Raw genomic sequence first — 16,835 nt, 5'->3', positions numbered from 1 at the left:
GTCTCATGCTTCCAATAAGTCTTGATGGACGCTAAGGGAAAATTGTTCCACTCATGGCGGAGAGCAATTCTGAATTCTAGTAAAGAACCTGGATACACGGTGAGTGAGTTTAGTTTTACGCCGTACCCAGCAATATTCCATTATATGGCGGCGGTCTGTAAGTAATCAAGTCTGGACCAGGCAATCCAGTGATCAACATCATGAGTAGTGATCTGCGCAATTGGGATACGATGACATGTATCAACAAAGTCAGCGAGCCTGACCACCCGATCCCGTTAGTCGCCTCTTACATCAACATGGGTTGCTGAAGATCAATTCTAACCCGGATCTTCACGGGTCATGAAGGAATGAAACCAAAACCAAAGGCAGGGGCCATATCACATTATATGGGACAATGTTTCCAGACACCACTGCAAGACATGTAGACATGATTTGAAAAGATTTTTAACAGTTTCATACTTTTTAGAGTATTTGGGTATACTTCGGTGAGTCAGGTTAGTTTGGTATTAAGGTCCTTCAGGCAAATCGTATCCACTGTAATGAAGCACTAGCACAGGCATGATTGCTGACCAACCAAGATACATATTATCAGGGCAAATTTGGGATCTGAAACCAAGATCACTGGATTCTGGCACGTCTAAGGGTCGCAACTCACTCCTAACGGGCTTTCAATTTATCGCAATCTAAAACAGCCTGCACAAATATGCCAACGCAAAGACGCAAATCATATATGAAAATAGTGGCTGGGTTGATAGGATGAAAATAAGTGATTATGCTCCCTGAGAGGACAGCACGGGCATGTGATGGTTAAATACCATACACAGGTGAAACATGCAATGTAGACGAGCGACATATGATACGTATCCCTTATAACACACAATATATAAAGTCCGATCGGAATTCTGTAGGCGATACGTAATCGTAGCTAAATGTATACATTTAAACTGACGTTGAGGGCGTTTATAGCAACCTCTGCGAATTAAACACGACGAATCCTTCGGGGATCAAGGTCTGTTTGAAAGGCTGGAAGGCTCAAATCCATGAATACTTCTTCTCTCAGGGTATCTCATGTTTGCGATGAATATTCAAGTTATTACTTACAAAAATACAAAAATAACATGAACACTTACTTTTAAATACCTACATTTATTTAACAATAAGACTTTAACGACAACAACAAGAAACGTTTTCATAAAAAATAGAGCGAACTTGGTCAGGTCAGGTCAGGTTGATGGATCGAAGGCTACAATACGAGAAGTAAGGTTGCTGATTAAAGCTGCACTCCAAATCCAGACCCACAACCATATGTTCTTGGAACGCCTGAGGAAAGTTTTATATAAACCCGTCATTGACCCGAGCTACTCATGAAGCAGGGTGGATGTGTCGGTGAACAACCCATTCGCCATGTCATTCAAATCTTTATTAACAAGAGGACAAAGTCATCAATATCCCCCGCAATGGTAAACTACTCTTCATGATATGTCAACTAGTCATGACTTCACCCAACAAAACACATATATTTAAACTATTCATATACTAGCATGCATGTATCAACAACAGTCTGTCTGAGTGCTTCCACGGTTTGATGTACTTCAGATATGTTGATACTGGAAATAGAGCGGTACTGTTGATTTATGACATTAGGTTCTTGAATACCCACAAAGTGGAAGGAGAGTATTGAAAAGGAGCACTACCACCAATTTCAGTCAATGTCAAAAGCAAATATATTTTATTCAGAACTCCAAAACTACCTAAAGGCACCAGTTCACCACCAGACCTATCCATGTGCCAAGTTTGGTGAAGAAACATTGAACGGTTTTAAGTTCTGCTCCGAAAAAGAAGAATTTGCACGGACGGACAGGATCCAAAATCATATCCCCGCAAAACGCGTTGCGGGGGATAAAAAGAGTAGGGCGCTACTAATCGTCAATATTGTATGTAGAAAGTACAAATGGAATGTTTTATTCAGAGGAGTTTTAACATGAGGGGAGTCCTTATCCTCTGAAGGGAAAATGTGATAATCCGAAGGCGGGTGATTTGATCCTTGGCAGTGAGCCAATCCTCCTGTACCAGTTCTGACAACAAGTATGGGTAGAAAGTTCTCCATTAAGCCTGACTCATCAAATGATACATTTGCTAGCGAGTTAGCACCGGCTTCTTTTTCAGAAGCGAGCTATCAGCGACAGTATCTGGAATGGATCCAGAGATATGCGTATTGTCGCAGTGTGACCAGGGGTGAACTGAACATCCTGCTCATCGTCGAGCATCTCCTCTAGTCCGTTACACCTGCAACGACAAATTGGCAGAAAATAAAGTGCCATATACTGGATCTTGGCAAGCATAGCCCCATTTAATAATGCTGTCTAAGTTAATATGCATCTGCAAAAGTGTATAATGAGAAGTTGTAATAACTCCCCAGTAAACACCTAAAGAGAGAAGCAACAGGTTTACTTATAGGGCACCTCAAAACGTCCCAACATGTTACATCAGGTAGACCACACTGACAGACACACATGCTCTGTTACATGAGGAACCGCCCTAACTCATTAAATTACTCACTTGAATGCGCACGCACACGCACACACCAGCCCTACTAACTGTTCTAATCGTAATCAATACCTAAGAGTAAGATGTTGACAAGGGTTCCAGAGAAAGTATCTTGGATCCGATCCTACTATAAACAAGACGATGAAACCCTTCGCAGCGATGTTTTAACTTGATTACCTGGAGACACTCCAAACTGGGAGCAAGGTACTCAGTGTGGCCGACACACTTCCGCCGAACGATTCATACAACCTCAGAATCAGACTTCGTGGATCCTCTTCGGACTAAGGAAGCAACAAAAAGATGATAAAACCAACTACATAGCAGAATAGCCAAGGTGGCTGAAAAGATACGAACCTAACTACTTGTTCATACTTGCATGGTGCACAAACACAACTAGGCATCATATTTCAGCGAACTAGGTATGCGTATTGCCTACTGATAAATATGAACAATACTGATTGCATCATCATCTGAAATGGCCTACAGCTCCTACAGCAATCCATGTGGACGCATTGATGGGAAGCAGAGTTTAAGTGTGTTGAAGATATTCCGAGGTAATGATCTTCGATCACCACTACTTTCGGAAAGGTTGACAAAACACATTACATAATAATGAATGACCACAGTGGACGTGACAAATCCATTCCAGTAGGTATGTCTTATTGGAGTTTTGAGAACATTCTGACAACGTTTTCAGGAATTTGGGATCCAGGGCTTCTGATTGCTGACCAGAAACGAAGGTTTATCATCTCTCGTGACAATCTTGTGCCTCTTGTGTTCCCCATTCACAGTCAGAGACTAAACAACATTCCATGGCATGAAGTGGAAACATCTAATGTGGCGAGTGAGTGATGCATTGCGCACCCATATGTATTTAATACATCGGAGAGTTTTAAGTCAATTACGCGAGAAAACAGGATAGATCAGAGTAGTGAATACCTTAATGATTTAACTGTTGTTACCTCAGTAGCAACTCCGTTTGTCATACTGTACTTACTACTTTCACGGTTTCGAGGACAACCTGGTTTGTATCCAACCGGAAGTAGCTGATTCCATCTGGTGGTAGAGTCAAAGCGAGGCTAGGACGCAGGATTAGAGGGGAGTTCAGATTGTAGGCCTCTTGGATGACTCCGGCATCTTGAAATGTACCTAGACCAAAGAAGAATCCATATATGTGAGTTATAACTTTCACTTTCACACAATTATGCACATATCTATCATAGCAAAAATATTTATCTTTCAAATAGGGATTTATATTTTAGCCTCAATTAAAACCAGTAAGTTTGTAGTACATCAAAGGATAAACCAACAGATTCATTCCGAGGCTTAAATCCGCTGTGAACAGTTTGCTGGGCATTTCACACAAGTATGATGTGAAAGGATTAACCAACGCGGGGCAATTGGTAAACGTATAAGCACCGACGTGAAACACAGGGCAGATGGGTGGTACTGACATATTATGGATCAAGACCATTGTAAATCAACAATAAGCCGATCCTGTTTCGGCTAAGGTACATAACTCTGCAAGTCGATCTGCCCATTTGTAAAATATTGCTACTAATTCCGGTTCATAGGGGCATTAAAGTTGCAAAGACCACTCTGCCTTCGCTGTTATGTCCAGTGTTCGACTCTAACAGATATGATGGAAAGGTTCACGTGTAATTTTCAAACACAATATTAATTCTCAAATTTAGTTTTATTTTTCAACTACGTTCTACCTGTATAAGGCATAACTGCATAAGTAAACTCATGGTCCCCAATATCACATTTGGTGTCAGGAGCTGTAGGCGACCTCAATCTGTAAATAAAGGATGACATTTGTTAAATACAAATTCATCTATATTAGAGGTTGCCCTTGCGGTTAAAGCGTTCTCTCGTCATGCCGAAGACCTGGGTTCAATTCTCCATATGGCTGCAATGCGTTAAAAGCCAATTTCTGGTTTCCCTCGCTGGAATACTTCTAAAAGTGGCGTAAAACTAAACTCACTCATCTATATCAGAATGGCAAACTATGATCACGAGCATGACTATGATAATGAACGCTAATTGCAGGTATATTATAAGGGTGCGTGGGGGAGTTGGGGTTTACATTGTTATTTTCGTTCTTCAACAGACTTGACTCACGCAAAATTTAGCTTTAGGGTAAAGTTGTAAATGAGATTTTATCATTGATGATCGGGTTCTGAGCGTATGATTTTGGTAAGATGTCTCCATCTACCAGGTATTGTGAGAGTGGGTTCACGCCACACTGAACAGGTCTTGGGCTTGGTCTTGCACGGTGCCAATGAACTACGAATTCGTCAGGATTATGGAAGTATGGTGGTGATTTGATGGTAATGGTGACGGTAGTGATGATGATGATGATGATGATGATATGTCCTGCTTACTTACAGCGAGAGCCGGAGAGTTCCACCTACACACGAATAGCCATATTTGCAGTCATTGAGAAGCGCCACCCCACGACCATGTTCAGAGATGTCAGCCCATTTGTGTCCACAGACCTGTGAACATTACGTTGTGACAATACAGAGCTTGAAATAGAGGATCGCTTAATATTGCAAAGTCCTGACAGTTTGGAGTATTTGGCAGGTTCCCTTCCATTAACTGCCTCTGACCCGACTTTTAACTGCCTCTGACCCGACTTTTAACTGCCTCTGACCCGTTCTTTATCCTATATTCAGCGTTATGTCAGAAGGCTGTACACTTCTCCATATATGACATTTTTCAACTTCTTTGATGCTTCTTTTTTTTCTTTGGATTTTGTTTTGTTGTGTTTGTTTTTGGTATTTTTTTGTCTTTTTATTTACACCCGTGAAGGTCCGGGTTAGAATGAACCTTCAGTAACCCATGCTTGTCGTAAGAGGCGACTAACGGGTCAGGCTCGCTGATTTGGTTGACACATGTCATCGGTTCCCAATTGTGTAGATCGATGTTCATGCTGGATTGTCTGGTCAGACTCGATTATTTACAGACCGCCACCATATAGCTGGAATATTGCTGAGTGCGGCGTTAAACTAAACTCACTCACTCACTTTTTATTAACGATGTAACAAATGCATGTAGGTCAAGAAAAGGCCTAATTGTCATGGTAAACGCTGTGCTAACTGACTGACTGAGTTTGGTTTTACGCCGCTTTTAGCAATTATTCCAGCAACATCACGGCGGGGAACACCAGAAATGGGCTTCACACATTGTACCCATGTGGGGATTCGAACCCGGGACTTCGGCGTGACGAGCCAACGCTTTAACCATTAGGCTACCCCACCGCCCCACGCTGTGCTATGACAATAAAGGTGGAGGCTCTTTCGCTAATAGGTTTCATCTGAAATACAGGTACCATGCTGCTCATAACTTCCTTCCTCTTACGTTCACACGAAAACAAACCATTTTGTCTTACACTTATCAAGTAGTTTCATAGTCAAAACGGTGCATATATCACAACTAATTTATTTATTTATTTATCTATTTTTATTTTTTATTATTTTATATTTTTGCACTTTATCGATTCATCTTTGGCACATTTACCGAGAGTTATATTTCCATTATCAACACACCATGGTTCATTCCCTTGCAATATGACATCTTTTTTGACAATTGATAAACGAATGGCGTCGATAGACTGATTAGAGCCATTTCACGCACTGGCCCTCGTGTCTATGCGCGCTTTAATGATTAAAACTGATTTTGAGATGACCACAGACTCGAAATGCTTCACAGTTTAAAACATCATGACAAGGGCATAATGTATTGTACTGTGAAGCATTTCGTGTCGGGGTCATCTCAATTTTTTCTATTTTTTTAAAAATCTTTAATCCTCGCAAGGACACGAGGGCCTGTGATTTCACGTAGTGTAGGTACAGGTGTGTGTGGTCGACTCGTCTGGATGCGCAGCCTCCTGTTTTTACCATCATGGTGTCTGACCGTCATTTTACGTGAACAGCTCTAAACGTATTCAAGCTTTTGCATAGAAAAGGCATAACTACAAACCTGGAAGAGTTTTAACACCTAGATACTGAATGTTTATTGAATGTCAAAACAGCAATGTATCGTGATCAAGGGTAGTTTTATTTTTCTTCTGGCTGTTTGATCAAATCACCAATGATCATTCTGAAACGTCGTCGATGATCCAAGAATCGCTAGGGATGTTTTGGAAAATACGCAGATACGGACGCCGAAGTTAACCTATCGCCATATTGCAGAGTGTTTATAGAATCCTGTTTAAGCACGTCAGTTGTATTGCGCCTATTATTTCTCCTCTAATTCAAAATCATCTTACACGACTTACAAGAATCCCAAAATCCCTCATATCTGAAATCAAGCGAAAATAAACTAAGTGATTCTTAAAAACAGCTTTCGTGAAATGACCGTTTCGGATGTTCAGGGTTAACACTTCCGCTTGCGGAATTAACGACACTCGCTATTTTCGGAAATGATATGAAGCATTTGTGGAATTAACAAGGATCATCTGGGGTTTTAAAACAGAAAGTTAGTGAAATTAACTCTGAACATTCCTACAATTAACGCGGAATGTATGTAGGAGTATCCCTGTACGTTTGCGGAATAAAAACAGGACATTTGCGGAATTAACGCGGGACGTTTGCGGAATTCTATGGAAAATTTATGGACTTAACGGGGATCATTAAATCTGAACTTAGTGGAATAAACACGAAACGTTTGTAGGATTATCCCTGTACGTTTTCAGATTAAGGCAGGACGTTTGTGGAATTCAATGGAACATCTGTGGACTTGACATAGAACGTGTTTTGAATTAACTCGGAACATGTGTTGAATGACCCGATGGTACAAAGTCACGAAGGGAAGGGGGCATCTAGAAAGCAGTAGTACAATGCGTATTTTCAGCAGTGACAATGAACAAAATACCCATCATGTTCAGCGTTAACGCCATACCTCGTACTTGGCTGAGTCCCAGGACGTGTTGTAGTGGGTGGGTCTCTGAAGGTAGCCAAACTGGATCTCGTAGGTTGCCTGCGATGACGTCATGCTGGTGGGGAACTCCACCTTCAGGAACTTGTGGCACTCATGCCAGCTCACCTAGGATAGTGGTAGCCGATAGGTGAAACATGTGTACAGACAGTGTCACAGTGGAGTGGGCATTTTCAAGAATGTATCAACTTACCTGTTTTCGAGTAGAGGATAATTATAAAAGCACTTCAGTACTGAGTAAGTGTAATCCCAAATATAACAGCGTTACATTTGACCACTTTCTAAATGAAATTGTGTATTCGTAGCTTTCGGCCGTTGGAGCCGTGCCAATTTACACTCATCAGAGAGTCTTGTCTTGACTACCCGTTGTCCGACTTCCAATTTTGCGGAAGCCGCGGTGGATGAGTTAGTAAGACGGCGGAATAGGTACCCGACTCTGAGGGTGTGGTTTCGAATCCCGGATGGGACTTAACTCAATAAGAGTACTAGAACCTGTACTTTACTGGGAAAGTGTTATTAAAAAAATACCTTGTGTGATTGTGGCACAATCATACATTTAAACAGCTTAAACATCTTGTGGCTCTCATACCGGTTTACCACAGGATACAATTATAACATGGATTGAGATATGGATAAAAGGCTGGATATATATTCAAAAACTTGGGCTTCACACATTATAGTAATTTGGTTATTGGACCTATAGCCAATTTGGAGGGGCATCCTTACATATCCATGTGATACTTACTTAGGTGGTTATTCCTCTGATTTCAAAACTGAACTTGACATAAACTCTCACCTGGGTGTGAAATTTGATGTAGGGAGACTCAGTGTCCAGAATGATGGACTGCGTCACGTGACTCGTCTCACTGACCCGCACACACACCTGATCAAAACACGCGTGCAATGCTGAATCACTTAAAGATGATGTAATCTTATGTTGCAGTACTTCTGAATTAACACAAATAACAATGAAATGTACACATATAACACCAACATTCACACACAACAGACAGTGGTGTTTTCACAAACTGAATGAATGACTGAGTATGGTACTGTTACACGGGCGTAGATACCATTATTAAAAAAAGCCCGGGCTTACACATGATCGTTGCTAAACGGTTGGGGAAGCCCTCGATAATATCTAATTTAGAAGCTTTGCAACCTATCAGGCTTACACACAAAAATTGGCTTGCTACGCGCCTGTTTTATGCCGCTTGAAGAAATAGTCCAGACACATTATGGTTAATAAATAATGAAATGTTATATAACGGAATAAATGACCCAAAGTAGCATTATATGTACCTGTTTTACTGGCCACGACATCATGACGAGTTACTCGTAACTTGCATCGAGCTGTAATGACCTTTACGCTTACCTCCACCACAACTCGAACCGGTCCATTCTCCACCAGGGTGGCTGGTTTCACGACATCATGACGAGTTACTCGTAACTTGCATCGAGCTGTAATGACCTTTACGCTTACCTCCACCACAACTCGAACCGGTCCATTCTCCACCAGGGTGGCTGGTTTCACGACATCATGACGAGTTACTCGTAACTTGCATCGTGCTGTAATGACCTTTACGCTTACCTCCACCACAACTCGAACCGGTCCATTCTCCACCAGGGTGGCTGGTTTCACGACATCGTTAACACTCCGTCTTAAATTGAAAGTATATTCATGTTCCATTCACTGATATTGTGATTATTAAAACTGATCATGAATATTTGCACAGAGGTGACGGCAGTAAACACACATTAATCTGGCTAACAAATCGGGTTCGTCACTGATAGACAAAGTACCGTGATTTATGTGTATCTGGGATTTCTAACACACCTGTTTACTCTAAATACGAATACCATGGCGAAAGCCAGTGTCCACATCGGTACAATTGACTGAGTTTAGTTTTACACCGCCTTAAGCAATATTCCAGCAATATCATGGCGGGGGACACCAGAAATGGGCTTCACACATTGTACCCACGTGGGGAATCGAACCCGAGTCTTCGGCGTGACGAGCCAACGCTTAACCACTAGGCTACCCCACCACCCCCTATTTGCTATAGGAATAAGAATAGCCTTATGCTTGTACACTGGAAATGTTACTCATCACCAGAATACCGGGCGTGACGAGAGAACGATTTAACCACTAGGCTACCTCAACGCCCCCACACATCGGTATAAGGGAGCATGAGTTTCTGTTAGATATTACCGCTTTTACGAAACCTAACAGCAGAGGTATGATGTTTTCGAACCCAGAATTAATCACAATCCTGGAATATAACCCAGGATCATAGGTGTCTGGCATTCCCATAGGCCTTCAGCAGTTTTGGTGCGCCTCAGATGGCTCTTCGAACAAACACCCCAAACCCGCCCACTCATCCCCACCCCCTGCACATCCCTAGTGTACCTTGTCTGCAGGTTGAAATCAAGCGTATCCCAAGCATCTCGATATAGGGGGAAATCGTCGTGCATCACTAGTTGGTTACCATGGTGATAACCTTTCAGGTAGTTTCTGAATAATTACAAATAGACTGGCAATTATCATCGATTATACCACATAAGTTAAACATAATTTTACGCCAATAAGGTTATACCACGAAGTTAAATATAACGGTATACCACTGAGTTAAATATAACGGTATACCACTGAGTAAAATATAACGGTATACCACTGAGTTAAATATAACGGTATACCACCGAGTTAAATATAACGGTATACCACTGAGTTAAATATAACGGTATACCAATGAGTAAAATATAACGGTATACCAATGAGTTAAATATAACGGTATACCACTGAGTTAAATATAACGGTATACCACTGAGTTAAATATAACGGTATACCACGAAGTTAAATATAACGGTATACCACGAAGTTAAATATAACGGTATACCACTGAGTTAAATATAACGGTATACCACGAAGTTAAATATAACGGTATATCACTGAGTTAAATATAACGGTATACCACTGAGTTAAATATACGGTATACCACTAAGTTAAATATAACGGCATACCACTGAGTTAAATATAACGGTATACCACTGAGTTAAATATAACGGTAGACCACTAAGTTAAATATAACGGTATACCACTAAGTTAAATATAAGGGTATACCACTGAGTTAAATATAACGGTATACCACGGAGTTAAATAGAACGTTATACCACGAAATTAAATATAACGGTATACCACTGAATTTAATATGACGTTATACCACGAAGTTAAATATAACGAGATCTACAAGCATTCCTTTCAATCCAAGATTAGATTCAAACACAAGATATGCATATGTGAGGGGAGTGCATTTAACAGCATTTCGCCCACGTCACGGTTTGTTATCTTCGTATGGGAGGAAATCACGAAGTAGTACTTCTACATAATAAGGAGGGATAATAAACTACCATGAAATATGCAGTCGTGATATGAATAATATTAGATATAACACAAAATGTTACAGTGAATATTCCTAGTAGAAATGATCTATTGTGTCATTAGTTTAATTTCAAATACTTGAAACAGCTGGTTGGGTCTACGCACGTTTTGTCTCAAATAAGTTCATGTATGTGTAAATACATTATAGAAACACATACTTACTTTCCACTCCCCGGCTTCCACAGACCCACTAGTCGGCCATGTGTGTCTACAGTTGCGGACACGAGATCGTTACGCAAGTGGATGAGGCCATCCTAAAATGTTGAAGGTATTTTGACACGGGGAACATGTTTGTTATAGTTAAACGCCGCACTAAGCAATATTCCAGCTACGACAACGGTCTGGACCAGACAGTCCAGTGACTGCATTGTTATCCATCTACACAATTAGGATAGGATGACATGTGTCAACCAAGTCAGCGAGTCTGCCCACCCGATCCCGCTAGTCGCCTCTTCCGACAAGCATCTGTTGCAATTCTGAAAAGGATTGAATCCGCATTTTCCAAGGGCCTCAGGAAATATGGTGAGTTTAGTTTTACGCCACACTCAGCAATATTCCAGCTATATGGCGGCAGGAAATATGGATTCAACCCGGCCGTACTATCAAATAATACATGGCAAATTGCCGTGGAACGAATTTTTTAACCCTTAAGATTTTTTAGGTGCAAAATTCTACTGAATGTCATAATACAGTCATTCTTGAAATGTATATCTTCTATTGTTGCCGCGGTAAGGGATGCAAAACGTGTCGCCTTGATTGTTGTAGCACAGAAACATTATTGATCGATATTCGAAGGTATATAACTATTGTAGGCATAAACTCCATGTGTTATGGGACTCGTCAGGTCAAACAGTACCACAAATATCTTCAGGTCCAATCTATTTCCACTCTATAGATAAAAATGCATATTTTCAAAAATTTTGATAAAAAGAACTTTTCGTAACAATAATAAAGTTGAATAATTAGATTTCAATGTCAAGGTTGTCCATACTACAGCCTGTTTGACTAGAAAGTGTCCCCATGAATTGCTAAATATATCAGTTTAGAAAGGTACATAATAAAAATATTACGAGGCAAGATGTTCATGAATAACCTATACCCAAACACCTTTTCAGCTATTAGAAATTGTAATGCATCACAGAAAAACTTGTTTAACAAACTATCATTATAAACATGATTGTTGACAGTTGACGCGGAGGGGAACAGACGGATTCATACTACCCGGGAAACTTTAGAGTATGGTTTCATATGAATTGGCAATTAACCAATCAAAGGTCTTCTAACTTTTCTTAATGATTATTCATGTATGCCTCACCTTCCCCAGCATTGCAGCGGCAGGACGTGAAACCTCGCACAACTGTAGACTGCATAGTCCACAACCTGGCGCTTGTACAAGACCTGGCAAGATACACAGATGTGGGTTGTAGACGGACATTTTACTTTATCATGAATAAACTGTCGTTGACATATTACTCTTTCATCAACTGACCAGTATGTAATAATAAAGTTATCGTACTATATTAATTATGCTCATATTAAACGTAATAATATGATATTAAGTTTGGTAGCATTTTTCTAATTCACTATTTGTAACGTACTGTTTTACCTGTAACATGATTCGCTGTTTGGAGTGAGAGAGTGAGTGAGTGAGTTTAGTTTTACGCCCCATACAGCAATATTCCAGCTATATGGCGGCGGTCTGTAAATAATCGAGTCCCGACCAGACAAACCAGTGATCAACAGCATGAGCATCGATCTGCGCAATTGGGAACCGATGACATGTGTCAACCAGTGAGTGAGTGAGTTTAGGTTTACGCCACACTCAGCAATATTTCAGCTATATGGCGGCGGTCCGTAAATAATCGAGTCTGGACCAGACAATCCAGTGATCAACAGCATGAGCATCGATCTGCGAAATTGGGAACCGAGGACATGTGTCAACCAAGTCAGCGAGCCTGACCACCCGATCCCGTTAGTCGCCTCTTACGACAAGCATAGTCGCCTTTTGAGGCAAGCATGGGTTGCTGAAGACCTATTCTACCCCGGATCTTCGCTGTTTGGAAAACAAATTACTATTTTTGCAACTTATGTATAATGTATATGCATAACTCCAATATATATGTACAATAAATATTTTTGACTCTTTGACTAATGTTTTACCTTCGTTATTAATATTTGAATCTTACTGTACATAAATTTAACATGTTAATGTCAGAGGTAAATCCAGAAAATTAAAAAAATCGAGCAGTGTATGTATATAATGCTATGCGACTTTGACAGTCATTTGCACATATTGTAACATAACCGAACAGTATGTTATTGTATATACCCTCTCATAGTCAGTTGTAAATGTAGAATGGGCCTGTGGCCTCCACTACAAGATATAAATTGTGATTGAATATGTGACTGAAACAGGAGGATTTCATCATCCCCTGTACACGAAACATCTGCATATATAAGACATTGTACTTGTAAAGTAGAATGTGACTTTAAAAACGAATTCGACACTGATCCTTTACCAAAGCTGTTGCCATGGTGATCTGTCTGTAGATTCTTCCCAGTTGAACAGTCTGCCGGTACCTTCACTACTTCTTTCCGGGACCATGACAACGAATTAACAATGGTAATGCCACCACACCCAGGAGTTGCACCATTCGTTTCCTGGCAACGTCACAAACAAGTAGTTATTACTACGTTTGGGCAGTCCTCCTGTTATTCATATTGTGCTTGAGTTTGTGATCAAACCCGAATAATGAGCACATTATAATTAACATCCCAACAGCATTTATTCACTTTTTGAAATTGTTAATATAATATGTTAAGTTTATCAAAGTCTGTTTACCATATCATGAGTGTATATAAACAAAATGTAACTTCTTGAGTCAATTATAATGTGCTTAGGCTATTGAAATCCGACTGTTTCATGCCAGTTTTTCATAGTGTGAACCCACCGAATATCCACAACTGTGAATCGAAACATTATGCTTTGTTTTGTTTTGACCTTTGGCCTAGAAATAAAGAACTAACTTTTACTTCTGTTATTACCGGCCTTTGTCCTTGCAGATAAATGATATTTAAGCAGAATAAAGTGTTATGTTTTCACAATGCAGTTGTGGAACCCACATGTTCAGAGAGTGTGTGTAATTTTGGAAGAGCGTAATATCAAGTTACATCTTCTAGCAATTGTACTCATATATCGCCCTCAAAAAGGACGAGGCATGTATTTTGTACTCGTTACCGGTACAACGTCATTTGAAAAACATTATTGATCTGCTTGTTAATCCAGAGTTGTATGCAGTCGATATTGGTCGTACCTCCGTCTCGGGAGATTCTGGTGAGCCGTTTGCCTGTGATAGACCTGAATAGATATACAAAAAAGAATATTGGAGTGCCTGCGTTGAATTATCACCACTTTTAATGATATTTTAGTTATATCACGGGGTGCCAGCTTGATGTTGATAGAAACGGCTGGAATAATATGACTTAGATGTATAGATGTTGCACTTTGAGCTGTGGTGACAAACTATATAAGAACATCAGGATAAAACAGATGATCAAAGGTTCCTAGTGCACCTAAGGGACACAACTCTGCACATCGACTGGCGCCGAAAACAAATATCAAAGACATCTGATATGTATAATTGAATATTAGATATTCTGGATGGGAAATGGGCTGAAAATACCGGAAAATATTGCATGTGATTTTATACTGAAAACAAAAACCTTTACAAATCAACACTCTTCACAAAATGTTCTGAAACAATTTTGTTGTGTGAAAATTACTTGCATGTCTTCGAACAAAAAGGTGACCGAAAAGATATTCTAACACAAATATTAGCAGGTGTATTTAGTACCGTACTTAATGAACGCACCCTACAATTCCCACAGAACCAAATCAAATATGTTTATAGTGAGTGAGTGAGTGAATTTAGTTTTACGCCGCACTCAGCAATATTCCAGCTATATGGCGGCGGTCTGTAAATAATCGAGTCTGGACCAGACAATCCAGTGATCAACAGCATGAGCACCGATCTGCGCAATTGGGAGACGATGACATGTGTCAACCAAGTCAGCGAGCCTGACCACCCGATCCCGTTAGTCGCCTTTTACGACAAGCATAGTCGCCTTTTATGACAAGAATGGGTTGCTGAAGACCTATTCTACCCCGGATCTTCACGGGTCAAATAAATATGTTTATAAATAACTGAAATTACGCATGTTTATAAATCATATGCACAGAACACTGGTCTCCGTATAACTAAATTTAAAACGTCTTGAAAATGTTAAATTATTATTATATTATGTGTTCCTCCCCCTGCTTCATAATGACCACAACCATGGTTATATTAAACACATCAGGAATGTCTTGAAGAGAATGGTAAATGCTATTGTAGTTACCATTTGTTTCCCTCAGATGAGAGTTCCCGTTGCAGGTTTTATCCGGTTCCTGCACACAGCCATTGAGCTCCGAGTACAGGTGCACCTGTTTCTGTCTCAATGAATCCCAGCCCTGTACGTATAGTGATAAACATCGACAATTATTCTCAACAATTACATTCATTCATATTATTATTTCTACTTCTTCATTGGTCGATAGAAATTGTTTGGTCAGGGTTACAACATTCACGGCGTTAGTAAGGTATCCACTACTAGGATATGTACAAACTGACAAAGGACTTTGTATAAGTCTGACCCATAAACCATGTAAAATCACCAATTCGACTCGTACTTTTGTTTGTACTTGTACTATCGGCATTCTAGAACTTGGTGCGACAGTAACCCGTGAAGATCCGGATTAAAATTGGTCTTCAGAAAGCCATGCTTGTTGTAAAGGGCGACTAACTGGGTCTGGTGGTCAGGCTTGCTGACTTGGTTGACAAATGCCATCGTATGCGTAGATCGATACTCATGCTGTTGATCACTGGATTTTCTGGTCCAGATTCGATTATTTACTGACCGCCGCGATATAGCTGGATTATTGCTGAGTGCGGCGTAAAACAACAAATAACAACAGTAATGAAGCATGCAACGTTATGGATAACATAGTTCGCTCTGTGCAATAAACAGGAAGTTGTTATCCAATGAAGTTGTATGCTTCATTATTGACTTGTACCATATTTCCATGGGATTTTTTTGTGTTTCTTCTATTAGGTGAACAATTTACTTTTTCATGTGTTTGGGACAGTTCCAACTTTGTATGAATCCTTTAAGCACGCGTTATGAATCACTATCAAAAAGTAATGATACCAGGTGTACGCAAACGGTGTTCGACGGTTGCACCCGGCACAAACACATGCAAAGGCATGTCAATTGTTTCTCAGATTAAACATTCACGTTTTAACTACTAGTAGGGTATCATAAACTATATCAAGAGTTACTTACCTTCAATATATAGGTAAGTGCTGTCTGGCAAAGGGATCCAGCCACTTGCTCTATTTCTGAAAGGTACCATGAATAACATTCTGTCAGATTCCATGTGATCATTCAGAATGAGAGAGTGAGTTTATTTTGATGCCGCACTTAGCAATATTCCAGCTATATGGGGCCGGTCTGTAAATAATCTTTGCGATCTGCGCAATTGGGAACCGATGACATGTGTCAACCAAGCCAGCGAGCCCGACCACCCGATCCCGTTAGTCGCCTAACAAGCATGGTTACTAGAGATCAATAATCTATCCCGAACTATCCATCACCCCAGTAGGTATACAGAGATCCGACAACAGTCTTTTCACGTCAACATTGGCAGTCCGGCCCACTATCAGTTACGATCTTGACCCCGACGTTCGAATCCGTGTTTGGCAAGGGACACAACTCCGCACACTCTTTGATTTCTGCGGCGTCTGTGCATGCGCATCTATCATGATTACGTACTGAGGTGATACGCATATATGCGTAAAGCTTCATA

General features: G+C 40.4%; 1 protein-coding gene across 1 annotated transcript in view; it reads right to left on the bottom strand.

Moving 5' to 3' along the window:
• Positions 1–1,764: 1,764 nt before the first annotated feature.
• Positions 1,765–16,835, bottom strand: part of LOC124285267 (alpha-mannosidase 2C1-like) — a 34,790-nt gene continuing 19,719 nt past the window's right edge. The window contains exons 18-32 of the mRNA XM_046721463.1: positions 16,313–16,368; positions 15,329–15,440; positions 14,245–14,288; positions 13,450–13,591; positions 12,246–12,328; positions 11,093–11,184; positions 9,902–10,006; positions 8,867–9,152; positions 8,288–8,374; positions 7,456–7,599; positions 4,939–5,048; positions 4,266–4,345; positions 3,545–3,696; positions 2,725–2,828; positions 1,765–2,286 (exon numbers count right to left, since the gene is read on the bottom strand). Of these exons, the coding sequence (XP_046577419.1) occupies positions 2,163–2,286; positions 2,725–2,828; positions 3,545–3,696; positions 4,266–4,345; positions 4,939–5,048; positions 7,456–7,599; positions 8,288–8,374; positions 8,867–9,152; positions 9,902–10,006; positions 11,093–11,184; positions 12,246–12,328; positions 13,450–13,591; positions 14,245–14,288; positions 15,329–15,440; positions 16,313–16,368 (1,721 nt within the window). The 3' untranslated portion in view covers positions 1,765–2,162. The remainder of the gene's footprint in view (positions 2,287–2,724; positions 2,829–3,544; positions 3,697–4,265; positions 4,346–4,938; positions 5,049–7,455; positions 7,600–8,287; positions 8,375–8,866; positions 9,153–9,901; positions 10,007–11,092; positions 11,185–12,245; positions 12,329–13,449; positions 13,592–14,244; positions 14,289–15,328; positions 15,441–16,312; positions 16,369–16,835) is intronic.

The sequence above is a fragment of the Haliotis rubra genome, unplaced genomic scaffold, assembly GCF_003918875.1.
Source record: "Haliotis rubra isolate DU_JTF1 unplaced genomic scaffold, ASM391887v1 Scf357, whole genome shotgun sequence".
Lineage (NCBI taxonomy): Eukaryota > Metazoa > Mollusca > Gastropoda > Lepetellida > Haliotidae > Haliotis > Haliotis rubra.
This window is presented reverse-complemented; position numbering and strand designations above follow the sequence as displayed.